The sequence below is a fragment of the Podarcis filfolensis genome (genome assembly GCF_964270895.1).
Source record: "Podarcis filfolensis genome assembly, chromosome: 12".
Classification (NCBI taxonomy): Eukaryota; Metazoa; Chordata; class Lepidosauria; order Squamata; family Lacertidae; genus Podarcis; species Podarcis filfolensis.
In genome coordinates, this window is record NC_139614.1 from 19,118,200 (window position 1) to 19,145,910 (window position 27,711).

At 42.5% G+C, this 27,711-nt stretch overlaps 1 protein-coding gene and 1 long non-coding RNA gene across 18 annotated transcripts in view; one reads left to right on the plus strand and one right to left on the minus strand.

Annotated features, from left to right (window-relative positions):
- Positions 1 to 21,116, plus strand: part of ZNF385D (zinc finger protein 385D) — a 589,542-nt gene extending 568,426 nt beyond the window's left edge. For 12 of the 15 annotated variants that reach the window (XM_083578081.1, XM_083578094.1, XM_083578091.1 and 9 more), the window contains 4 exons: positions 7,143 to 7,388; positions 10,657 to 10,835; positions 16,040 to 16,141; positions 18,311 to 21,116. In XM_083578081.1, the coding sequence (XP_083434207.1) occupies positions 7,143 to 7,388; positions 10,657 to 10,835; positions 16,040 to 16,141; positions 18,311 to 18,544 (761 nt within the window). In that variant the 3' untranslated portion in view covers positions 18,545 to 21,116. The remainder of the gene's footprint in view (positions 1 to 7,142; positions 7,389 to 10,656; positions 10,836 to 16,039; positions 16,142 to 18,310) is intronic. The other 3 variants (XM_083578088.1, XM_083578093.1, XM_083578084.1) reach the window with 1 other exon arrangement.
- Positions 1 to 27,711, minus strand: part of LOC310745624 — a 127,797-nt gene that overhangs the window by 94,672 nt on the left and 5,414 nt on the right. The gene's annotated exons all lie outside the window — the stretch shown is intronic.

A 27,711-nucleotide genomic window follows, 5' to 3' on the forward strand; every position in this document is an offset into this window, starting at 1 on the left:
GGCAGGAGCAGGGACCGAGCAACAGGAGCTCACCCCGTCATGGGGATTCAAACCGCCGACCTTCTGATCAGCAAGTTCTAGGCTCTGTGGTTTAACCCACAGCGCCACCCGTGTCCCGGCTCAGGTTATAGTATGCGCAAATAAACCACATATCACAATGGCACCACAGCCTCTGCTGTGGCTCATTTCCCCCCAAAAGGAAACACAGACCCTGGGTAAGTGCCTAGAACCCCTGGGATCTCACACAGTTGTGGAGATAGGGGTGACGTGTAACAATATTCTTCAAAGGTACAGACAACTGGGTAATTTTGCAATGTTTATATCTAACGATTCCAGGTGTTTCCTCTATAAAAAGTAGGGGTTTTTCTGTTTCTGCAAGGTAATACATTTGAAGTAGTACATTTGAACTAGTAAAGTAATGGAAAAAATCCTAAGTCGGGTTGGGGGGGGGGAGCAGAGTGGAGCAGCAGATCTACCTTCACATCCCATGCCCTGATGAGCAGGGTTTCCACCTGCTGGTACTTGTGGAAAAACTGCAAGCAGTAGCTTTCTGCCCACCTGGGCACAGCTAGGTCCTTCACCATAGGGGAAGCCCAAAACCATTAGCAGCACACCTCTTTGTCAGTGGGGGGGGGGGGCAGCAGGAAGGAACCATCCTATCTTCCTCCAGCCATCAGCTTTATGTGTGTTAGGATTGTTAGTTAAATAATAAAAATTCTTTTTTCCTATAAAAGTAGCTTTCCCTTTACTTCTGTATTGTATACCTCTATTGACTCAATGACACATCCTTAACTTTCTAGTCCTGGCAGAACTGAAGGCTCCCAAGGTTGCTCGGAAGCATCCATTGCTCTCAGGAGCTCCAACAGATTTTTATTTCTTCATCAATTAACTTTCTATCCTCACAAAGAAAACCAGGGCAGAAAAATAAAATAAAGAAACATTTAAAAACATGTTAAAAGTTAAAAATAAATCACCAGCCCACTCCTCATAGCGTTCTAACCGAAGTTTAATTTTATAGCTTTAACTGGTTTTTGCCTTTTTGTATTGTATCCTTGTAAGTTATTTAGAGACGATTGTGGTTAAGCGGCTTATAAATTGTTTGAATTAAAATTAAAACAGCTAATTACTACAAGGTTGCCAGGAATAGTATCTTTCAGCCATCAAATCCCCAGGTAAATGGGAATGTTTTTAAAATTCCTCCCTAAATGTAATTAAGGCGATGGCTGCACCTCTTCAGAGAGGACATTTCACAAATGGGGAACCAAAACTGAGAAGGCCATGTCACTGGTCAGAGCCAACCAGATTCATTCCTCCTCTTGAAAGGAGGAATGAAAAACTCATAGAGCTGCCCATGACAACATATGCCTTAAGACTGAAGCATTTGCTACTGCAAGGAATCAGATCTCACCTATTCTCACAGACTAAGTTTAGTGATGGGGAGCTCCCAGGCAAATCAGGTACAGTCTATCCCTTATGAACAGGCCTTGTTTGGCCCATATGAGCTTCAAGTGTTTGAACCTGGCTCCTAGGGGGCAGCTCTGGAATTCCATCAGCTTGAACACTGCAGTTAAACAATCCCTACCACCAGCACTTCTTCAATACAGTATGTGTGTTATGTAAGGCTCTCCTCTTTGTTTTTCTTATACCCTGATGAGAGGAGCTTTGGTCCCCCTTTCCAAATTAAATGGGCAAAGACTTAAATGTTCATTGTAACACTGCACAGCATCTTCTGGGTTTTTCCCCCAGATCAGAACTAATTTATACAAGGCAAGATTCTAATTGCAAAAAAAAAAAAAAAAAAAAAAAAAACTACAGAGAGTATTTATGTTCATAGCATAACGAAAATTCAGAAAGGTATATTTGGGACAAAAAATTAATCCTATGTGCTTAGCTCCTTTAAATAATGTTCCTCCTTTAGTATGTGTCTTGTACTTTAATGGGGGGAATCAGATACTATTTATGTACATTCTGGTACTGTTTTAGTATGAAAATAAACTTTTGGATTTATGTTTGCCACTTCATTCAAGGTTTACTTCTTTATAGACTTCCTAAGAGCTCTGTTTATATTAGGATTAAGATCGGAAAGAGAACTGTTGTGAATTTTAATCATCCCTCTTTATTGGATGCTGACATTCTGTTCCATGCGATATTAGTGGTCCTGGCAGTGCCAAGGCAGAGTGGCGACACTTGCAAGAATGAATAATTACTGCAGGTCATTAGTATGAAAATAGCATGATGCAGCTTGCCCACATCACCAAAATAATTCATTTCACATGTGTACTGAATGCATTTCCAACTTCCTTCCAGATCTCTGAGTCACTGCATTATGTCTTCAAGGGCTGGGATGACACACTATACCTATAGCAACAAATGCTAACGCAGTTCTTCAGATCCTCAGAGTGAAACTGACTCGGGATTTGAGTACCATTTGGTTTTCAGTGCTGCCCCCCTGCACAGGGCAGGATATGTATTAAGATTGCAATGTAATTGACTTAATTGGTAGGCTAATCAAATCCTCTTAAATGATCTGGTCAGGCTACACAACTGAAGATGCACTGAACTTGGACGAAGAACAAATAGGGGTGATTTTCTGAAATCATATCATTACCAAGGCCTTTGCATGGTACCAAGGCTTTTGCTTGACATGGCACGGCATTTGATAATTGGGCTTGTGGTAGTTTAACATCTTCTTTAATTTTTTCTGCTTTCTGTCAAAAGACGAAGGTTTTGTATTTGCTGTTGAGATCAGAAAATGTTATTTCAGTGCTCCCCTTTTTGAAATGCACGTGCATGATGCGACAGGTGGTTTTAAGTGTCAAATTATGTTAACCAAATGAATTGATCAAGCGACACTGGGATGGAAAAGGGCAGGAGGGGTTTTCAAGGAAGGAATAAATGCTCTATTCTTTCTCCTTTTACTATGCTTCACACCTTTCCCCCAGAGAGCATGACTGACTACTCTAATTATACTGCATGATTATATCTCCCGCCTATAGAGGCAATTTTTGTTTCACCTCTAGGGTTGTTAGAGCTGATTGTCTCCCTGCATGGAGAGATGACTTACACTTTAATCATGTTGAAACCGTAGGTCTAAAAATTCCGAAAGGAAAATCACAGAATGAAGGAAAGAGAAACAGAGCATATTCCTGCCGGTTGAAATGGAGGAATTGGTTCTGTGCTACCAGTGGTAGGAAGTTACCTGCAGCATATTTCTGGGGGAAAAGCCTTGTTCAACCTAAGTATAAAACTCCTAAATATTATAGTTCTCTTCATTCTTCTCCCACAGGAGGTCATTCCACAAACTCAAAGTGTCTCAGAGTAAGAGCTGGTCCTCATTTGTTTCACTTCAGGGCTTCAGACAGATTGGGGAGGCGTATTTTGGCTGAACCCCAGAAGGAAAATGAAAGAGAAAAGGCAGAATGATTAAGGGAGAAGGCCAAAAGTGATTCGGAGGGAAAGGAGGGGGATTACACTTCTAGCATGGGAAGTGCTTCTCGCCTTCTTCATTTTTTTTCTATTTTCCTTTCTTGTGTAACCCTTTTATAAACTGTTTTTAAAGGCACTGGCTTGCTGACAGCTTCCATAGCGTGGTGGCAAGCAGCAGAGCTCTGGTGGCTACAATTCTTCCTTCACAGTGATTCGCTAAGGAGGGAGGAATAATAGTGGTGGCAGCTTCATCATCCCCTCTGCTACTGCTGCATTGCTCTAAATGATAAAAAGGCAGGGAAGACGTTTCAAAGTGGGGGGAGATTTTCAAGAAAAGAAGGGGAAGTGGCAAGAAGCTTTTCATTCTTTAAGAATTGCAAGGCCGCTGCTCCCAAACCCCTTCAGGAACTGTTTCAGTTGTCAAAGTTTTGAATTAGGGGTGGCTGGTTTTTGCCCATCTCTACTCTTAGCAAGCCTGCCTTCAGTCCCTGGGCATCTCCTGGCAGGGCTGGGATTGCTCCCTCTCCAATATCCCAGAAATCCACTGCAGGTCTGAATAGTCAGTACTGAGCTAGGCGGACAAATGTTCGGACTCAGTACAATGGTACCTTGATTTACAACCATAATCTGTTCCAGAGGTCCATTTGTAAACCAAAACAGGTTGTAACCCAAGGCGCGCTTTCGCCAGTGGGGCCTCCCCCCCCAATTGTTCATAATCCAAAAAAAAAAGTTGCAAACAGGGACACACACTTGCAGGTTTGACGTGTTTGTAATCCAAAACGTATGCAAACCAAGACGTATGCAAACCAAGGTACCACTGTATAAGAGAGCTCCCTATGTTCCAATGCACCATTCTCCCAATTTTTCTCCCACAGGAGAAAACATATGTGCACATGTTGCCTCTTTCCACATGAACTTGCCTGCACATTAATATCTGTATCTGAGTGTCCCTACCATAAATAATCAGGCAGAGGCAACCTGGAAACACACTTTTTTGGGTGGAATGCTCTTGCCCAGAGCAGCTTACCCGCAATTGCAGCAGGGCAGAGACACAGAGCACCCCCCCTCCCAAAACCAGCGTTATTGCAACTTACCTGGATAGAGCTGAGGCAGGCCAGGGCAGCATGGGACTGTGTAGGTGCACCCATTGAGCAAATCCTGTGCTCCTGTGCGCCCACACATCTCCAACTAGGCCACCACCCTGCCCTACCCCTGCCTTGTCCATGTAACCTGCAGCAGTGCCACCGGTTGGGAGGACAGCTCTACCCTACCATGCTGGCTGCTACTGCGTCACCTACTTTGATTAAGTTTCAGTGGCAGTCTAAGTCTTATCTTTACTTGCCCAGACTTCCCATTCATTTTAGAGCAGCCTTTTTGTGCTTTGTCTTTGCTTGAAAGCCAAAGACATTTTGATTTTAAACAAAATAATATGAACAGATAAATAAAGATCAGGGAGATGGCGCAGCAGGATCAGGTTAAAGCGCCACTATCTCTTGATCTGACTCTTGCTCCATCTCTGCTCTTGCTGCTGAAAAAACAACAACTACCATAGGGTGTTGAATTGCTTGCCCTGTACTGAAGCAGCACCTAGGGTCATCTACGACACAGAAGGACGCACCACTTTGGTACCAGCGAGGCAAAAACTTATTGTGTACTTCATGTCTAGGTTACAACTTGGGATGAGGGATGGAGTTTAGGTTTTCCGTGATACTCTGGTGTGCTATAGCAGTGCACCTTACCACTTAAGCTGATCTATAGGGCAGGGCAGTGAGCTCTCTTTAACCCAGAAGTAGTCTGATATACATAGTATTTTGTGTTTGTCATATGTAAATAGCTACTTCTTACTTATAAACCTCCAGACAGGCCAAAAAAGACAAAAACTTGCACCGGTACAATTTGTTTACATGTATTAATGTGAAAATATGCACACAAACACACACACGCCTATTTCAGGAACATTATTGTGATTCAGCATCTTTTCACCAAGCTATATAGTGAGGAATTCTGAAATACAGTGAACATAAATCTGTGGAATAGGAAGCCACTCCAGATGGGGTGGTGGATTGTGGTAATAGATTCCCACATGTAAATGTTTTATGTACACGTACACATGCTCCTAGATATTTTTTTCCTTGTGTCAAAAGTTATACTGAATGCTAGCATATTGCCAAAGAATGTTCGGCTTGAAGCCCATTTGGATGTATTTCGTTCAGTAAACTTCTGCTTTCATTAGGTGCTCTTTGCTTGGATTCTGGATAAATGACATACTTCATACAGAACTACATACCTCGCAAGTGTCCCAGAAAAGAAAGGAACACCCCATTTTCTCGCATGAGAGCACGGTGGTCATTTTGGGTGTCATGATCTCGCATGATTTTGCACCGAGATCTTGTGCCACCAAAAAGCATCCCCAAACACATTGGGGGGTGCTTTTGCACGGCACCCCAAAATGTGCGTTTTGGGGCACCATGCTAGCATAGCTCAAAAAAACCACATATTTTTGGCTCCATGATCTCACGCAACTCATGCAGGAGCACAGGCGGGAAGACATACGACCTGGTTTGGGGACTCAAGATGTTGGAGGGCATGGAATCATTTTCTATTCTATGAAAAGTATCAGTGAGTTGAATAGACAAGGCTTGCAAATTTGTGGCTGAATGCTGCCCACGAACCAATTATTGGATGAATTTGTTTATTCTTTTGCCTTATTCATATGCTGTTTCGTTTTGATACGATTACAGTTTGTTAATTTTTAAAATTATTGTTGTTGAGCCATTTGAGCTCAACATTTTTGTTGAGAAAAGCAGAATACAAATATCATATGCAGAAACATAGTGGCCAAGCAGCTAGCAGGCCACACTACTCAGCTACAATTTACTTTGGTAGACCACACTCCACAGGTAAAGAGGAATTGGATGCTATCATTTGTCTATCAGCAAATGTATATAAATATTACTTTTAAAAGTAACATTCTTTGGCACGTGCTTTCAGCAACATAAGATCAGTTGCCTTCCTGTTTCATGAACACTGTTTTCTGCTGATCAGACTTGGAACAGTGTTCCTGGCTCCCGTATTGTGTGCCGACCAGTTTGGTAATTTGAGGTCCCGGGAGAAATTCAGATTTAGAACTAATTAAAACAAATTCATTGCTATCAGCTAAAAAGAAAAAGGGAAAAAAGCAGGCAATGCTTCACAGTTTAGATTATTTGGAAACTTAATTACAAAATTTAATGATTATTGTACAATGCCGTCTTCAAAACTCCTATTTTTAAATGTATTTCACCGAACTCGTATCCCTTTGGGTTATAAACAGTGTGCAGTGAAATAGTCGCCATATGTCTTTATTTGTTAATTTATTTCTTTTTGCTTTGGACCTGAAGGCACAAAGATACAGAAACAGCATTCCCTCTCCCCCCCGCCCCCCAGTTCTTACAAAGATGGACAATTAATTGATTCAGGAGGTGGTACCTTGCAATTCTACATGCTTGGGGAAAGGGGGGCTCTTCCACCCTCTTCAGATTCATAAACATAACGCAGGAGTGTGGCATTGAACATGTTGTATATGCCGTAAATCTTCATTGCAAAGTTGACATTACATTGCGCCTGCCAGGAAATGCTTTACCTGGAAAAACGTTCTGTCAGTCACTTTCTCATTCTCATCCACACTGCCTGAGATGTATTTTGTTGCTTACATCTTCTTCTCCTTATCTTTAAAGCAGGCAACACAATAGAGGCACCAGCAATATCAACCACCACAACGGTCGAAATTCGGAAGAGCAGTGTCATGACAACGGAAATCACCTCCAAAGTTGAAAAACTCCCCACGGTAGCCGCTAGCAGCAGCAACACCACCACATGCTCTTCGGGAGAGACAGAGGAAGAAAAGGCCAAGCGGCTGCTCTACTGTTCACTATGCAAGGTTGCTGTCAACTCCGCCTCACAACTGGAGGCGCACAACAGTGGTGAGATACAGCAATTTCTTCCCTGGCTAAAGAGCCCTGCAATTATCTTCCCCAAATAGATTAGATTGCTTGCAGGGCTGTGGTGGTGGGGAGGTGGTGGAAAGCCAGCAATTATATGGAATTTGCTAAGTATTGAAGAATTAAAAACAACACGGAGAAAGTCTGCCATAAAAGAGAAAAGGAGCGATTGCACTTCATGCAAGCGATCCGCTTCCTTAAATTTCTTACGTTTCTAACCGTTCCAAATGTTACGTTCTGGAAGGGCGTGACTGCTTATGCTCTCTGTCTCGCCCTACTTTGCATACTTCCGTTTGTCCCCAGTCCCAAACGGAACATTAATTGGCATTGCTGCACATAAAAGGAAATGCACAATCTGGTAGGGGTGGACTCTCTGAGTTAGGTAGTTTTCAGAAGTGGCTTTCGCATTTCCCACATCATAAAATCCAGTGAGCTGAATTGACTATATGCGTATTTGTTTTAAAATGGCAGTTTCCCATTTATTCGTCAACATTAAGAGCATTCACAAGTGACATGCCCCAGATTAAAAGTCTTCAGCACCACTATTGATATGCCCTTTGCAGAGCTCTTTTAAGCCATCTGAACTATACACTTTTGATAATGTCAGGGCAGGATGCTCTATGTCAAAAACATGATTGGCAAATACTCTCAATTCTAAACATTTAAGGAGAAAAATCCCACAATCTCCAAAACCAAAGTGTGTTTTTCCAGTGCTGAATCTCTCTCGTGGTTGAGGATTTCCTCCCTCTATGTACTTTAGTACTCTCAGGCTTTAACCTAACCCAGATGCATCAGTGAAGCCAATCCAAAAGGCTTACTCACTCTTTATAAAGGTGTTGTTTTCTTTTTTTAAGACCAAAAACATCCTACATTTTAGATATTAAAAGTTATTTACAGTAAAACAAAAATAACCGTAATTGAATTCAACATCTTTTACTCTATGACATATCTGTCTTTATTCCGTAAAACTATTTTGCTTAGTCCAGACATTTAAAACAAATTGATGCCAGCCACATAACTCATACTCAGAGAAGATTCTCTGAAATCAGTGGATTTAATTGTGTCTTCTCAAAGTATTACTAAACCTGGATATCACCCAATATTGTTCTGCCTTTCTCCTAAATTTATAATGGGTTTGCAGAATTAGTTTGATTAGTTATTAAAACATTCCATATCCATTCTGCCTCTCTCATTGGTCATGGTTATTGCACCATGAGCACTCGTACACAGCAAGGAGCATGTATTTAATTAGCATTTTTAAAATAAGGGTAAGTGCTCTATGCATGTCAATGTGCCCCAGCAGCTTGGGTTTTGGTTCTATTTTCAAGGGGAACTTTTATTTCCAAAATTTTCTGATTGCCGTAGGTCCAAAGTGGTTTAGTAATAAGAAATGTTTGAATGTGCATGTATATATAATAACCAATAGTAGTATATCATTTCTAACATTTGCCCTACTCAAATATTTCATTCATTCATATATATTTGTATACCCACCTATGTCTGTCATTATCATAGTTCATATCATAAATGAAATGATGTATATTGTTACAAGTTCATTATAGTCAAATACAGAACCAGTGGTGCTTTCCTTCATAGGACATTGCGCCATTTAGCTAGATATTTTATAATGCTAGTGTTAACACTGCTATTTTGGCAGCTATGGGGATGCCAATATTGCATTCAGTTTTTTTGTTCTGTTTCATGGAACCACATTTCTTAAACCGGAATCTCATGTAATTTGTTTTCCTATTTTTGTTTTTTCAATATTTCTGGAACCAGTTTTGGAATTGCTGCAGGTTTGCCTTCCTTCCCATTAATGTTAATATGAGGCACATTGCCCTGTAATTTGAAGTGTCCCTTCGGTTCTGCCGTGGCTTAATCACTAAAAGGACAAGCAGATCACCCTTGCCATTTGTATGTTCAGCTTGCAGCTACTGACAGGCAAGGCAGAGACTGAAATAGGCTTGCTCACTTTGTGAACTGCAGACCAAGATACCTGGAAAAGAGAGCAGCTTGAAAGCAGAAGAGTTGTCAAGAGGCTTTCAGCTGGCAGAAAGAGTCTTTGGGGATTTTAGAGTACTCTAGTTGCTTTGCGTGCTCTGTGCTCACAGTCCTCTGTGCTGATTCTCTGTGCTTTCCTTCATAACTCTCATAATACTTGTTCAATAACACATTTGTATATAAAAAGACCATGACAAGCACATAAAAATGGAAACGGACCATGTAAAGCTACCTGGACTCCCCACTGTTGAGGGAATAGTACCATGAAACAATACAGACAGAGCTGACCCCTTTGCTGAAGTCTCCACTAGAAAATTTCCCTGCGAAAGACCCAATGAAACAACAGGATCTTAGAAAAGGACAAAAAGCACTGCTGTTTAGCTTCCATTCACTTCGATGGGCCCCTTTCAGAGAAGGGCATCTCATGAAGATCTCAGAGCCCGGGCAGGTTCATATGGCAGAGTATGGTCCTTTGCTAGCCTGGGCCTAAACCCTAAAGGCAGAGGTTTTCTAGAATGTATTCCAACCAACAGCCAAACTTTCCTCTGAATAATAATAATAATAATAATAATAATAATAATAATAATAGTAAAGCATCCATTTAAACTTCACCTCTGGTCTCTCCTACCATGTCACTACATACTGATGGCAGTTTGCTTCAGTGCGTACATGGGCATCATTTAATATTTAAATGTGAGGGAATGAAATATTACTTAATTATTATCATGGTAATACAGGGAATGTGGGGGACGCAGGTGGCGCTGTGGGTAAAACCTCAGTGCCTAGGACTTGCTGATCATAAGGTCGGCGGTTTGAATCCCCGCGGTGGAGTGAGCTCCCGTCGTTCGGTCCCAGCTCCTGCCCACCTAGCAGTTCGAAAGCACCCCTAAGTGCAAGTAGATAAATAGGTACCGCTTTATAGTGGGAAGGTAAACGGCGTTTCCGTGTGCGGCACTGGTGCTGGCTCGCCAGTTGCAGCTTCATCACGCTGGCCACGTGACCCGGAAGTGTCTTCGGACGGCGCCGGCTCCCGGCCTCTTGAGCGAGATGAGCGCGCAACCCTAGAGTCGGTCACGACTGGCCGGTACGGGCAGGGGTACCTTTACCTTTTTTACAGGGAATGCAGATTGGTGCCTATGATGCCATTGGGAGGGGGAGGCAAGACCTGCAACATGTTGATCAAAAGAAAAGGACTAATGAACACAACATTGCTGAAATAACTTTTTATTTTCTTGTCTAATGTCTCCAGGCACAAAGCACAAAACTATGCTGGAAGCTCGAAATGGGAGTGGAACAATCAAAGCCTTTCCCAGGGCAGGTGTCAAAGGCAAAGGACCCATTAATAAAGGAAACACGGGACTTCAGAACAAAACATTTCACTGTGAAATTTGTGACGTGCACGTAAATTCTGAGACACAACTTAAACAGGTATGGAAACTCCCGGGACATGTGCCCCACTATCTAGAAGTTCAGTGATCATTAGAGTTGGTTCACACACCATGCCAGCTCCCTGCTTTAGGAATTTAGGGGGCTACTGACAGCAATATGACTAGGCTGCACCATATCAACACACCATATTTGGGAACTGGCACCTCTACACAGGTACACTCAGGTAGCTCTGTGATTTCTGCAGCATCAGCGCCATGGCTCCAGAAAGTTGTTTCACTATCACAGAAGACACAGCATTTACATGTGTATAATGGAGAAGCGGCATATCCCCTTCAGTGCAACCCAACTATGAGGTCCAACAGTCGTCCCATATGTTCATGAAGTTGTTGTGCTCGGGGAGTTAGGTGTGTGGACCAGCCCTCTTGATGCTATTATTTGTCGTCTGCACCAGTGATGGGAAACCTGCTGTGCTGTGTGCTGTGTGATGTGTGACTCCAACTCTTACCAGTGGTCCAAGGATGATTGGAGTTGTAGTTCAAAAATATCTGGAGGACCACAAGTTCCCTATCAATGATCAGCACATTTCACAGAGTCATAGAACTGTGGAGATGGAAGGGGTCCCAATGGTCATCTAGTCTAACCCCCTGCATTGCAGGAATCTCAACTAAAGCATCCATGACAGATGACCATCCAACCTCTGCTTAAAAACCTCCAAGGAAGGAGAGTCCACTACCTTCCGAGGGAGTTCATTACACTCTTATCGTCATAAAATTCTGCCTGATGTTTAATTGGAATTTCCTTTCTTGTAACTTGAAAGTCATTGGTTTGGGTTCTTAGTGCTTACAGGCCAACTCTTTGATTATCTGTTCCGGTACCTTTCCTGGTATCAGTGTCAAGCTGACCAGTAGGTAGCTACCTGGGTCCCCCCTCTTTTTGCAGATGGGGGCAACATTTTCTTGCCTCCAGTCTGCAGGAACCTCACCTGTTCTCCAATAATTCTCAAAGATTATAGAGGCTCTGAGATTCCATCTATGAGATTCCATCTGCAAGCTCCTTTAGTACCCTTGGGTGCAGCTCATCAGGCCCTGAAGATCTGAATTTAGGTGTTCCCTTACCATCTCTTTTCCTATATTGGGCTGCAGCTCCCTCCTTGCATCGTTTATTCTGTTACACGAAGTTGGGCACTGCTTTCCTTTTTCAGTAAAGACAGAGGCAAAGTAGGTGTTGAGCAGTTCCGCTTTCTCCCTGTCATCCAATAGCATTTCTCCATCTTCTCCATGCAGAGGACCTACTACTTTCATATTCTTCCTTTTGCTTCAAACATAGCCTAAGAACACTGTTTTATTATGCTTAACTTCTTTACGTTGTTCTTTTCATTTTATTTTCAGTATACTTTTCCATCCCACTATAGTGTATTTTCTCAAACTGTCAATGAATGTGGAAAATTGCTCTGAGTTGTATTCTTTGAGAATGCTACAATATACCTCGTCTCACACATTCTGTCATTTTATTTGCTTTGCGATATGGTGTACGCAAATGTGTGGGAAGGTGTGTAGTTTTTGCAGAAGACTGAATAATTTTCTCCGAGGAGTATGGCTTGTTTTTGTAAATTGATTGTTCTTTGGACTGGAGAAACATCACCTTCAAATTTTCATTACACAACTTGCATTTCAATCAGCTCAGCAAATCTATATTTCTGTAAAACAGTGTCTTTGTCTATCTTTCGGAATGGTGGACTCGTCAAGGGATTTTATTACAGAAGCTACACAGACCTGCTTTATGCTGAGAGAAAGTATGAGAGAACAGAAGGAATAGCCCAATACATTCTGGAACTTATAAGGCTTTAAAAAATCCTGGACAAGGGTGTTCCCCCAAATTTTAATAGAAACTAAATGTGTTGAATTTTTAATGCAAATAAAGTAGGCTTGTCAAAGGACAATTGGAATTTAGCATGCTATTCCAATAATTGTTGGTGCAGAGTTCTAAATTGCTCCCTCTTACAACGTACTGGTATTATTAATATTATTATTGTTGTTGTTGTTGTTGTTGTTATTATAACATTTGTAAACTGTCCTGCATTAGAAATTCCAGGTTAGTTCACAACAATGTCCATAAAAATCAGTACAATAAAACCAGAAAATATACAATGTCCACCGTAGATAACAGAAATGCTAAAAGCTAGGTAAATAAGTCAAGGTCAGCACTTGTCTGTCTAGGGAGAGTTGTTGCTAAAGACTGGGTGCCTCCACAGAGAAGGCTCTCCCCGTTTTTCACCAGCTGAATTTGGGAGAGGCAGGAGAGCCTGATCTAGTAATCTTAGTGACTAGGCAGATCTATACATAAGATTGTGTACTCTCAAGTAACCTAGTCCTAAGACGTTTAGGGCTTTATAGCAGTGGCGTAGTGTGGGGGGGCTGAGGGAGCCATCACCCTGGGCAGTTTTGGGGGGAGGGGGCACATCTCGGCGCCCTGCCCCATCATGAGCAGTTGCGTCCTCAGTGCCCTCCAGCTGGAGGGCAGCTGAGAAGGATGCAACAGACATGTGCCCTAGCCTGTGCGGCTGCTAGCAGCGCCAGAGCGCTGGGCTCACAGGGGCCAGGGTGCAAGCCTGTAGTGTCCTTCTCAGCCGCCCTCCAATTGGAGGGCGCCGTGAGAAGGACGCAACACTCACAGTGCCCTCCCTGCGAGCCCCACACCACTCACAAAAGCAGCGCTGGGCTCGCAGGGCCAAGGCGCACACCTGCTTGCGGCGCCCTGCGAGCCCAGCATAGTACAGTATTTGCAATAACATCACCTTGAACTTAGTCTGGTGGCAGATTAGCAGTCATTTAAGCAATGATGCCCTGTGCTTACAGCCAGGCTTATAGCCATTTCCTTCTGGGTGTCATTAGCATACTGTTGACACTGTGCTCCAAATTCCCCAATGATCGCTCCCAGTGGCTCCAATTGTACCCCTGCAGCTCTCCATAGCACAATTGTCAGGGAGCTGAAATAAAGTCACCCAGTGCTACTCTGTAGAATTAGCCTTAAGGAAGGAGCAGAACCACCGTAACAGAGGACCTTCCACTCCCAGTCCACAGAGCCAGTCCAGGAGGATAACATGGTCGATTACCAAAACCCACTGAGAGATCAAGGAGAATCAAAAGGGTTGCACTCCCTCTCTCCCAATAAAGGGTAAGACGAATTCAGTCTTAACACATGCCTGAACCCAGATCAAAATGGGTCCAGATAATGTTTTTTTACAAGAAAGCCTGAAGCTGAACCAGCATTACTTTCTCAGGCACCTCCCACCCAAAGCGGGTGTTTGTCATAAATAGCTGGGTCAAGAGTGAGTTTATTCAGGAGTAGGCATATAACTACTTCTTTAGGATGTATTTCCCACACCCTGGACCCTCAAAGACACACACACACAGAGGAACACAGCTGGCTTGAATCAGTCAGAATGGGCAAGGATTTAAAGGTCATATGGCTAGCCATTTTGCTAAAAGCACCTTAACACAACAATGGCATCTAGGTCAGCACAAAGGCATTACAAACTTGTCACAGCAGACACCTGAGAGTTCCAGCACCCCATTCACATTCTGCATCTCCCAGGGTCCTTTCGCACCTAGAATTGCAACATTCCACTGTTGGAGGAATGTGGAGAGGAAGGAGGGGAAGAAGAGGGGCTGCTGCTGCTGCCAAGAGCAAATCAGTGAGGATGGGCAGAGCTGAGGAATTCTTCTCAGATCTGAGCCAGAAGATAACTCATTTCAGAATGTGGCTGAACGTTACAAGCTGGGCAGATCAGAACTCCAAACTGCTTACTCCTGAACGGCATCACAACTTATTTCTGCATCAACCTACTATGTGAAGAAACTGTCACTGTGCATATTTTCCCATGCAGCAAATCACTACACACAAATGGGCCAGCCCATGTAGACCGCTGCCACGAAGAGCAGTAGAAGGAGCCTGGTCATCTGCACCAGCTTCCTAAACATTAAATGCCTCCACCTATAAGACCTCCAAATTGTTGACTTCTGGTTGTGAACTTGCAGGAGGTTCCTCTGCAAGATGAAACACTGCAGACAAATTGTTTGCCATATGGAGGCAGCTGCCATTGGGAGCAGTTCAAGCCAGCTGCTTAGATGAGCTTGGACAAAAGCTGCACATAAAGACCAAAAGACCAAGGCAGCTGACAGCTCTGTCCTGAAAAAGTCTACATTATAAGCGCTTATTAAGGGGAAGTTTGATAGCTGAATCTTGGGTGATTAGTTACACCGGTCTCTTCTGCTATGGTAGAAGAGGAAATTTGGGCAAGTGCAGCTTGCCTTGCTCTGAAGGTAGGCAGAGGGGGAGAGAGAACCTACACTTGCCAAAACATCCTCTTTTGCAGCATCTCATCACTGTATATAGCCATCCTAGAAACATTAGCACAGGATTACAATTTGTGGCTGTTTCTTTTTTTCCCACGTCTACCCTGCTTTTTTATGCTGCTGCTGCTGCTGCTGCTATCGCACCCTAAGGATCAAGTCATCTCACAAAACAATTAGAATTAAAACACCGCAGTACAATAAATACCAAAATGGTTCACGGAGGAACGTTCAATTTAGCTGTTCCTCCTAAATTGTGTGGCTTCCATGTTGTCCCCAGGTGGCCTCCTGTTTAGACCATTTTCCAATTCCATAGGAATATAGGGAGATGCCTTATCAAGAGTCAGACCATTGGTCCATCTAGTTTATTGTCTACACTGACTGGCAGTGACTCTCTAACGTTAACACTGAGCTACGGCCTGGTTAACTTAAGTAGAATGTGCTTGTTGGAAACTGTCCTGTGGCTTTTGCAAAGAGCTGTATGTGATTCCTCTAAATCAGGGTTTCCCAAACTTGGGTCTCCAGCTGTTTTTGGACTACAATTCCCATCATCCCTGACCACTGGTCCTGCTAGCTAGACCCAAGTTTGGAAAACCCTGCTCTAAATCAATTAAATAAACAAATGTAGGTGTTTTCATCACGGCAGATAAGCCAAGAAAATTATTACGATGTAATACAGAGAGAGAGAGAGAGAGAGAGAACTCTCTTTCCAAACATATAAAACTATGATACTGAAACGGATTTACTGTTGCGACGAATAATTTTGGTATTGGACTAGCTCGAGCAAATTGGATTTTGGGTGACCAGAGGTGTTTGGTGCTGAAGCCAATGGAAAGCGTGTTATTTATACAATAACAATAATAAATAACAACACTGCTTGCTTTCCAACAGCACATAAGCAGTAGAAGGCACAAAGACAGAGCTGCTGGAAAGCCCCCGAAACCCAAATACAGTCCCTACAACAAACTCCAGAAGGGAACACACCCACTTGGGGTAAGCAAATGGGTTTTCTGAGAAGCTCCCCGTGGGTGTGGGTGGGTGTTATTGTTGGACCTTTTCTGTGGTGGCTCCCCTTTTGTGGAATGCTCTTCCTTAGAGAGACTCGCCTGGCCCCTTTGTTACATATCTTTGGGCACCAGTCAAAAACATTCCTCTTCTCCCAGGCCTTTGGATCAATTAAACAATCTATGGTCTTTTAGACTGGGGGTGGGGGGTGGTATTGTTTTTTCTTGTTACTAAGTTATTTTTGTGTTTTTATATTGTAAACTATCCTGTGATCCTTGAATGAAGGGTGGTATAGAAAATTTAATACTACTGCTAATAATAATTAATGGAAGACTGGTTCAGGTGTGTATTGGCAGGACTTTTACAGGCACAGAAGCTGGGCTTGTGAACAATCCTGGTCATGTTGTTTTCATGGCATGGTCGTCCTATCACTACTTAAAAGCATCATAGAGATTTGGGACATTTGCAGCCATGGATCATGTGGCTTGACTGGGAATGAACTGAGCAACCTAATTCCATCTTGCTTCAGTTTCTCTGGTGCTGAATCACAGGTCCATTTCACTACAGTCTGTAACGATATTCCCCTCCGCCCCCACCGCAAGAATGCATGAAATGTTTGCATTTAATTTGCACACATTTTGGACACATGTAACATGCATTTTTTCAGTCCATTGTAATGCATTTTCTGTAAGAACATTTTGCATGCATTTTTATAACACAGAATATGCTCTTTTGTGTGCACTTTTGTGCACTAAAACTGTATGAAAAAATCAAGGTGCATTATCTGACTAGGAGTTGCTTTCTGACAGAAAGCAGCATTGCCAGTCTATTGCAAAAAGCAGACCAAATAGAATCCTGCTCCATCTGTAGCCTTGACTGCAAACCCCATGATCTCCAGCTACATTGCGAGTTGCCTTGGCTACAAAATGATGTTTAAAGTCAAGCTCCATGATCCTAGGCAGCAAATTGTTTCACTTCCAGCTCAGAATTGGCCCTGGGACTTCTGTGTGAAAGGAAGCCATCAGCTACTGGCTACCTCTTTTCCATTTTCCCAAGTTTGGGAGAGACTATCAGGGAAAGCAGAGCAGAGATTCCTTGGGCTTTTCCAAGTTTTCTAACCTGATACTTTGGCCTCCCAATGAGGTTTCTCCAAGTGTTCAGTTGTAGCAATTGCAAAGCTCAATTAATTTTTGAGTTTGGCCAGAGGAGGCTTGCCTATGATTCCTAGGATACTGAATGTGAAGAAAATAGAGAGACAGAGCACTGAGCTAACTGGGAGCCATTGTCACGTTCTCTTGGCCTCTTCTGCTTTGTTAAGAGAATAAAACTAGTTATTCCTGCCAACTTCAGACATGCCCCACCCCACTGTGAAGTAAGCAGGGGGAGGGATTCCTCCATCTTTTGTAGGCCTGCGTGAATGTCAGTGTTTTTGTTTTTTAGGTTAAAAGATTCATTTTAGCTTTTAAAACAATTCCTTGCATCACACTCTGTCTCTAGTGCTCTGCAGACAGCCTCCCTGGTCAACACACTTCATGTAATATCTACAGGAGGGCCTTGGGTTCTCCTTTGGGCATTCCAGGAAGCACACCAACAACTGGAAACCACAGAGTGCTGCAGAGTTAAAAAGAAGAACACCACACTCCTTTCCAGGGCTTATTTCTTATTTCTTTTCTTTTTTGCCCCTCCTCCAATGCATGGTTGAGAAGAAGAAGAAAAAAAATTAAGCTGAAATTAGATCATTATCCTGAGATACTTGGAGGAAGGAAGGGTGTGGGTCAAAATCCACTAAGTAGGAATGTAACTAACGCATCAGAAAATAACCAATATGCAATAATGATGACCACAGGGCTGATAATGTGGGGTGCTTTTAACTGAGTGAAAATGTAGCGGTCAGTTTTGGGATGTAAAAAAGCAAGCAAGCAAGCAACTCTTTCTCAACAAAATTCCATGTCCCATTTTGTCCAGTGTCAAAGCAAATTTGTAGCAAAAAGATAAACTTCCACACATATCCTTTCTTCTATTTTGTCTTCCTTTAAAACTTTTGATTCACCTTTATGCCTGAAATGCCACTTAATGCCACCTCTGAAAAGCTATCTTCATTGTGGGCAATCTGCACAAGTAATACTTATTGTCTGTTTTTTTCCTTTTCTCCCACAGGTGAAGCTAGTATTTTCAAAGGAACCTTCAAAACCAATGGCTCCACGGATTCTACCAAACCCACTAGCAGCTGCCGCAGCAGCTGCTGCTGTGGCTGTAAATTCCCCTTTCAGTCTTCGAACAGCCCCACCAGCGACCCTCTTTCAGACTTCAGCACTTCCTCCGGCACTCCTTCGACCTGCGCCGGGGCCTATACGGACCACCCACACGCCTGTCCTGTTTGCTCCGTACTGAACTCCGGGAAGGAATTAATTGTACTGCAATAATTTTTCAGAGCAAAAGCAAAACAAGAACAATGAACTATGCAGTGTTAATTTATAGTTTAAAGTAAAACAAACTATATATATATATATAAATAAATATATAAAAATAAAATTGAAGAGCTAGGACTTTTGATAAGAGACCCGAACAAATTCTAAAGAGGGGAAAGAGGCAGTATTTTCTCCAGATGAGAATTTTTCTTAAATATTACCACTTTAGAAGTAACCATTATACCATTATATATATATATATATATATATATATATATATATGAATGAAAGACTGTGCTTTCTTTGGCACATATCTCCCCTGCAGTGTCTTTCCTGCTTATGAAACAGCAAACACAATTGTCTCAAGGGCATTAATCGGTTCCAATGTACATAAAATACTTAATTCTGTACAATAAAAGGGGGAGGGGCGGGGAACAGAAACACTGTGAATAGTAGTACTCTTACCAATGCTCCTGCCAAGTCAGCATTTCCTATTTATCTGAGTAAAAGTAGATACAATAGATGTCTTGTTAAACACTAGTATTGTGTCTCTATGTATGCCACTAGGTTCACAAACCGAGAAGAAGTAAATGTTATCATCTCTCTCTCAAGTGGTTTGCCACAAATGATCATAGACCTAGGTAGCAATTGTGGTCTACAGTCCTGTGCGCACATAGTGTGGGAGTCTGCCCCATTGCACATAGGGAAACTTCCTTCCGAGTACACGTGCCTAGGATTGCAGCGTTAGTCTCTCTCCCGTATTCAAAATTTGCCAACGAGTCACGTTCAGAAAAGAGAGCAAGGGACAACGATTTCCCTGCAAGCACTGAATGAGCTGCACTGGAGCCAAAATCCGTCCAGCAATGTGCAGCAAGACCTCTTAACTTCTTTTCGAACAGCAAGCCCTCTATTTTGCCCTTCTTGCATCATCCCAAGCTGCTTTTTTAAAATTGTCCAGAATTTTTAATGTACCTTGCAGCGTTATTTAAAGGGACTAGGGATTCACTATCCAGGAAAGAAGAAGAAAGTTATGCTGCTCTTGAATTTCCCTGCATGCTTGCCCGGGGACTACTGAAGAGACACAGTGTGTGCAAATTGCTAAGTGGTAATAGAGACCTTAACCTGCACTAATCTGAACTTGCATTAGCATTATCAGCAGCAACCCATGAGGTCATGGGCTAGAGGAAACTGGCCTTTGCTCTTCAGCCAAGAGTCAGCAACAGTGTGCAGCCACCCTGTGCAGCAGTCAGTGCACATTGCTGGCCTCGCCACTCTTGCCTGCAACACCTCTATGAGATGGTCAGCAGCAGGGACATGGGACCTTCCCTTATCTCAGGTCACCTATTGATGGTGGCAGCCAACTTCTATCTTGGACTGCACCTGTTGCTGGTGTTCTTTGCCATGTCCCCACTTTAATGCTGCAGCCTTTGCCAAAGATTTCTGGAAATCAACCTTTGGTGAGGCACTGAGAATTCTCCTTTGACGATCCCTGGATGCTCTCCTGTAGAACTAGACTTGTAAAGTCTGGTGGAAAGAGGAAATGACAACTAAACCAGTTCAGGACTGCTGAGTGGATAATGTCAACCTCATGTTACATGGAAGTTACTGCATATTTCCCAAACTTGGGTCTCCAACTGTTTTTGGACAACAACTCCTAGTGGGAATTGTAGCCCAGAAACAGCTGGAGACCCAAGTTTGGGGGAACCCTGTGTCAGACACTAATAAAACTGAGCATTGGTTAAAGACATAGGTCTTGTCTAGGAAAGGGAGCCAAGCTTGTGAAATATTTTGTTTTACCACACACAAGTGAGCAGACAAAGAAGGAGCATTTGTTATGGGGGTTGTGATATGGGTTAATAATGTACATTGCTACTGATATGATCCATTTAAATATATGTGAAGATGTGTCTTTTGAGATAGTCACATATACTTGTGTGGAACAGGTAGAACCCTTGAACCCTAAACCCTGTCCCTGGCCTTTATGTAGTAACCTCTTAAGGACACATGTTCACTGTGAGGGTTTGAAAAAATGAAGTATTGGAGATCTATAGAGCTATACTGTATATATGCCAGAGTTAAAAAAATAACTTATAAAGAATATATATATATATATAATAATTATATATAGCCATTCAGTTTTAGATATGGGTCAATAAGTGGTTGGCAACAAACAGCAGAGAAGATGGGAAAGGAATGCACATGTTTTGAATCTCTGATATTTGCTGCTGACATTTTTTCCCCCACGGAGAGCTGAAAAGGATATTATAAATAATATGAGATGATCTGCTCAGTCAGATTCAGCCATACTGATTTGCAGCTGCAGTGCCTGCAAGTAGATTTTAGCTACAAAAAAAGTAAACCATATTTTTTGAATTAAGTGGGGAGCAGGAGATTAAAGGCTATTCATAAAATGCTAGTGATGCAAAACATTGGCCATAGATTTGCTAAAACATTCACATGTTTTTAAATATTAGCACTTGAGGATTTTTATGCTTAGAGAATATTGACCAAGAGTTATTCATTTGTATTTACTTTTGTGGGTTTGTTTTTTTAAAGGGGTGTATGTGTGTATATGTGTCCGTCCATCACACACACACACACACACTTTACATATGCATTATGATAAAGTAAAAGGAGGAAGAAGGAAGTTTGTGCTGTTCCAAGAATAAAGGGTTGGGTCCAAAGGTGCCCTTTTGTGAAGAGGAGAGGTTCTTCCACTCTCAGAAAGGTACTTGCTATTTGCAGAAGGGGATTAGAGCCAATGAAACCCTGCCCCCGCCCCCGCCGCAGATGTTCAAAGGGCATGGGGGCTGCAGGAGGAAGTTAGATCTGACGGCATGGAGCACTTGATCCAGCCCAATATGTGCCTCCAAAATCCAAAGAGATTCATTTTTCTTTTACATGTTAATTTACAAAGATAGCTCTTTATGAACAATTTTAGAAAAAAATCCACCCATTTTACTTGCAAATGTTTGTGCCTTGAAGATAAAGCACCTTTTTTTGCTTTTTGTTTTGTTTTTGGACTGTCTTAATCTTTAACCACAGATAGGAAGTCAGCCGAGGAATTTAGTGGTCTTCATGCACTTTCATTAAGCGAAACGCTCGGCATCTTTAATATGAGGAATTTCAAAATTCGTACTTCAGGATGTTGAATAACCATTAGTTCCCTGTAAGCTGATGAACAGATTTATTCCTAAAGCATTGGGATCTTGCAACATAGCGCTTTTGGAAATACTACTACTATAGAAAGCTTGGTCCAGTGCCCCATAAAAGTGAGCACAAGTAACCCGTTCTGACCACACTAATTAGACCAGTAACTGGCCCTGATTCCAAAACAGCCTGTTTCTTTCCATAAGTTGCTGACTTACAAATCCCATCGTCCTTGGCTGGGACTGATGAGAACTGGAGTCCAATGACTTAAGGAGGGCCACGTATTCCTCTCCCCCGCCCCACCTTACAGCATGAACATATTACAGCTATTATTGGGATGCTACTGAAAATAGCCTTTCCATGGGAAAATTGCCTCTGTCCTGGATGTTCTGTTTAGAAGTGCTTGTCACCGCATGTTACCGCATTCTGAGTCACTGGGGACATGGGAGTGGGAGGTACTGTGGCCAGTACAGGGATTATCTTCTATATGGAAGCTGTTTTTGACGGCATCTCCACGACAACTGTGAGATGTGCTCCAGCAATATGTCTCGGCTTTTTTTTTTTTTTTTTTTTTACGATGTAGCTGCAATAAGGACAATATCCTCAGCACTCCGGCATGTGCACACATGGCAGTGGTTTTTCAAGCCAAGCTTTATGGGTTTTTGATTTTTTTTTAATTGGCCCATAGAGCCTTTGCTTGTGGCCACAGAAGGAAACCACTGAGAACCTAGCCATAGAGTACTGAGGATGTGCCAAAGGCAGACTTGCCTTGGAAAGGATTTTTCACATATGGCATAATATGCAAAACTGAAGTCATGCTACTGCTCTTATCAAAATGAATAGATTTGTTCTTTTAATATTTTGGCCTGTGGCATGTATGGAGGCACAGTACAAATGGCAGAGATAATCAAAGTTTTGCTAGAAATAAAAGAGTCATTCCTACTCTTTTCATCAGCTGGTCCATGCTCTTTTAAGTTGCTTAAATCTCTCTCCCCCCCCCCCCGGGTCCTCCCCTTCTCTTGTCATCACAATGCTGTATGCAAACATTTCTCTTTCTCTCTGTCCCTATCTTTCTCTCTCTCACTCACACAGACGAGTCTCTCGTAGACTTCAGCTGTAAGCAACAAACAATCATTTTTATGTCTCTTATTCACTACCTAATAAAGGATGAAGCCTAAATGTTAAGAACGCGTGGAGGATTCTTGTGCATTGCATTGTCCCACTGCATGCTGACTTGCTGAACCTCTCTGTGTAATGAGCGGAACAACTGCCATTTGGATTCTGCATCGCCAAACTTGGGTGTTCCCGTGCCTGCCTACCAAGTTTGGAAGCCGCCCCAGTAATAAGATGGTGGTTTCTGCATACACGAGGGACTTTCCAGGTATGCAGAAATTAAAAACAAAGCACCATCCCTCAAGAAGATGGACGTGTACAAGGATGTTTTGTTTGCGACTGCAGAATCAATGTAGACAATGGAATCTATGAGTATAATTGAACAAAGAGATGAGGGTGTCGGGGATGGGACTGGTGAACAAAACTGAAGGAGAATTAGGGCATGGGTGATGGGTGGACATTTCCGGTCAGAATTTGTAATTTGTTTGCAAATCCAACAGTACAAATTAAGACAAAAAGGGTTTGGGGAGGGGATTGGGGGGGGGCGTGCATACCACCAAAGTTCAATCTTGGAAATGTGGTATGCGACTGCTAACCCCATGCATCACTCATCCCAAGCTTTTCTGACTGATACAGCGATAAATGGTAGCCACAGAACAGAAATGAATGTTGCGCCATGAGCAAAAAGGAAATACAGTGGTACCTCGGGTTACATACGCTTCAGGTTACAGATGCTTCAGGTTACAGACTCCGCTAACCCAGAAATAGTACCTCGGGTTAAGAACTTTGCTTCAGGATGAGAACAGAAATCGTGTGGTGGCCACGCGGTGGAAGGCAGGCCCCATTAGCTAAAGTGGTGCTTCAGGTTAAGAACAGTTTCAGGTTAAGAACGGACCTCCGCAACGAATTACATACTTAACCCGAGGTACCACTGTATTGAACAAGGGATTGATACAAATTGACATGGCCGTTTCTTCAGATATGACTGGTTGCTGTATGGGAACCTGTTTACTACCTCATTGGGGTAGCTTGGGAGTCACTAAGATGATGCTGTGCTGTCCTTGAGTTCTTTTCTCAACGTCTATTAAGTCTCAGAACACTCCAACTTACTGACCGTTTAGTCGTCAGATGGTGAGGACAGTTACTTGTTATTCCTTGAAAAGTACATAATAAATTATTAATTAAAAAACATGGCAATGGAGGAGGAAGTTGAAAGAATGTCTAACTTCCTATCAGGTCTATGTGCTTTTCAAAATTCAGATTAATTGTACTGAGTCAAACTTTTCAGATTCCTTGGATTTCAGATTCCTTGGAAAAGCAGTGTGTGTGTGAATGGCACATATTTTCTCTGTCTTGGGGAGGGGGCTGATAGGGGGACATGTGGCAAGGGAGGGTGGTGCTCCAACACTCAACTCAGAACTCCAAACATGCCCAATGCACCTGAAAAAGTTGGTGACTCCAGGGGTATAGTCATGTATTAGTGTGCAACACAGATTGGAAACAAAACTTTCTGAAGGGCCACATCTGTAAAATACCTGTGGCAATATGCTGAAGAAATGTGGCATTTCTTGATATCACTCTGATTAAATAATAAAAAAATTCAGAATAGCATAATTCTAGAAATCGGTTACATCAATCAAGAACCTATAAAGACATAAGAAGCTGCCACAGACTGTCAATCCATGGTCTATATGACTATTCAGGGGAGAGCAGGCAGCCACTATCTCAAGGAAGAGGCTCCCCCTCCCTTTCTATTGCCTGAGAAAATTGTTAACGAGTTAAAAGAAAACCACTTGGTGGTTTTGATCCTGTTAAATGAAATGAAATGAGGGTTTTCTACATATTTCAAAAAGTGGTTTGCCACTGGATGATGATCTTTCCGTCTTTAGCTGTCAGGCATCAAAAGGGATATTTAGAAATGTCATTTGCTACAGAAGTACCAAGATAAGCTACTTGTGTCCCTTTGGGTTTCAGGTTCTGCATTTAAAGTACAGTCATACCTCGGGATAAATACGCTTCAGGATAAGTATTTTCGGGTTGTGCTCCGCAGCGACCCAGAAGTAATGGAGCGTGTTACTTCCGGGTTTCGATGCTCGCGCATGCGCAGACGGTCAAAATGACATCATGCGCGGAAGCAGAGAAATGCAACCCGCAGATGCGCAGTCGCGTCTTACGTTCTGTTCAGGATGCGAATGGGGCTCCAGAACGGATCCCATTTGCATCCTGAGGTACCACTGTAGATACAGTGGTGCCTCGCAAGACGAAAATAATTCGTTCCGCGAGTCTCTTCGTCTACCGGTTTTTTCGTCTTGCGAAGCACGGCCATTAGCGGCTTAGCGGCTATTAGCGGCTTAGCGGCTTAGAAAAGGGGGGGAGGGAAAAAACTTGCAAGAACTCGCAAGACGTTTTCGTCTTGCGAAGCAAGCCCATAGGGAAATTCGTCTTGCGAAGCACCTCAAAAACGGAAAACTCTTTCCTCTAGCGAGTTTTTCGTCTTGCGAGGCATTCGTCTTGCAGGGCACCACTGTATTGGGAAAATGTGATTGAAACATCACAAAACGTATGACTGGGTGCAAGCTAAACTTGCTGCTCTGGTCCAGCAATTGGACCAGAACCCTTTCTATGAACCCTTTCTATGCATAATGAAGAAGAGTTGAAGAGAGGCACATTGTGAGACATTGTGGTTGGAATATATATCCAACCACTCATGAGAGCAGAGCAAGTCATTCACAGACGGAGGAAAAGGTGTACATAGTATAAATGAAGCCTCCTGCAGATGTGAAGGAATTGAACAAAATCTTCAGCATGCATTTTCTCTACCACTGAGTTATGCCCTTCCCTCAAGCAGTCAAGCAAAGGATCCAAACAGTAAAACATGGGTAAGGGGTCAGTCTGATAGTGGAGAAAAGATAAGAAAGAAGGTCTAGTAACTGAATAGCTCAGTCGGTAGCTCATGAGACTCTTAATTTCAGGTTTGTGGGTTCGAGCTCCACACTGGGCAAAAGTTATCTGTCTGGCAGGGGTTTGGTCTAGATGACCCTCATGGTCCTTCCAAATCTACAATTCTCTTATTCTAACTGGAACAAAGAAAAACCATGAGAACATATCTCACAAGCCTCTGAAATGTTGAAATCAAGACTGGGCACCTGAGGATGTAGTATCAGGAAAGGAAACAGGGCCTGTAGAGGAATAATCAACAATTGTATTATGTGTCTGAGAGGGACAGTCACTAGTCTGCAGTCTGCCTATCTATCTACCTAGATAAGCAACTGAAGACCCACAGTCAAATCCAACTCTCTGAGTTGAAGATACTATTCTACAACAGCAAAAGGTTTTTTGGGTAGTATTTGTGGGAACAGGACATGGAAGCAGTCTGTTGAGGAGATTGGGCCTTTGACCTGCCAGCCTCCATTTCCTTCTAAAAGTGCCACTCTGGCAAAACTAGTTGCCACCTGAAGGTAAGTGGACTACTAACTAGAATGAATTATTTGAGCCTGTAGTGAGGGTCATTTGTGGTCTTAATCCATTTTATGAACCTTGTGCCACCCTCATAGGAAATTTGTAAAAGTTATATTGTTTGAAAACCCATGTGTGCAGCTTGAGACAGGTTTTAGATTTCCCCAGGGCAGGGGCCTATAACCTTGTACTTGTAAAGCACCAAGAGCATTAATGTTGCTATATCATCTTCATCATTTTTCTCCTCTTGGGAAATGGAAAGAAATCTCATCCCCCTTTCTCATCTGCATTCACTAAGAAAAGTGCCTGGAGGATTGAGTGCAGCTCCTGAACAACATGGGATGAAGATGAAATGAAATTTGCTGGTGATGGCAGAAGTGGGCGGGAACATTTTCTTCTGTGAACATCTTTATATTGGGATCCAAATCAATGGGCTGTATCCAATGGTAGTCATACTCAAAGTAGACCCATTTGAATGAATGGACGTAACTAACTTCGGTCCTTTAACTGAATACAACCCAATACAGTTACTAGTGATAAACAATAATATGAAGGTATCCATATTAAATGTAGCATGTAATATGTTATTGAAAGCTTCACACTATTCAATAAAGTCCAAACACCCATGGCCATAAATAAATGCATATATAAAGAGCTGCAGTTTCCGTTCCCTCCCCCTTTTTTGACAATTAATTTTCCAGCCATCAGCTCTATGGAGAATAGGCTTCAAGGATTGAGCCTCTTGGCTCAAATCCCAGCAGGCCAATAGAAAGAACAAAGAGTTTATTATTTTATAGATTGACATAATTATTGAAGGCCAGGCTCATGAATTCTGCATGCCAGTGGATGTTAATGTGGACTCTCTATCTGTCATTTACATGGGAAGCACATCACAGGCTCCGGCAGGAATACAAAGTGGTCTGGATGGCTTTAAAACAACAGCATAGCAAGGCAAAATTAGTGGCGTATGTGGGCCATAGGATTTTAGACCGACCTTCATTTCTTATTTTTGTCTTGGCGAAACACACACACTGTGTGACTCACACGCTTTGAATTCAACAATGCCATTTGTCTTAATACATATGATGTAGAACTAAAAACCACACAGCTCTAGTCATCCAGGTAACACGTGGACTAGGTCTCATTTACACAGCTGGCCAAAGCAGAGGATAATTGTTTCCTGGCTAGAGAGCCTCCTTGGTTCTAGGCACCATAAAAGAGGCCGGCGCAACTCCAGAAATGTGTTTACAATTGACCATGATTTATTAAACACAGCCATTCTCAAACAACCAGGATTACAACTCATCCAAATGCTATTTAATTTTAAAAAATAATCTGGTAGGCTGCTCTTACAGCTCTACACATATGAATATGCTACTTTTATGTTCTCAATGCAATCCAGAATGTGTTTAAGAGTGTGAAAAGTTTGCA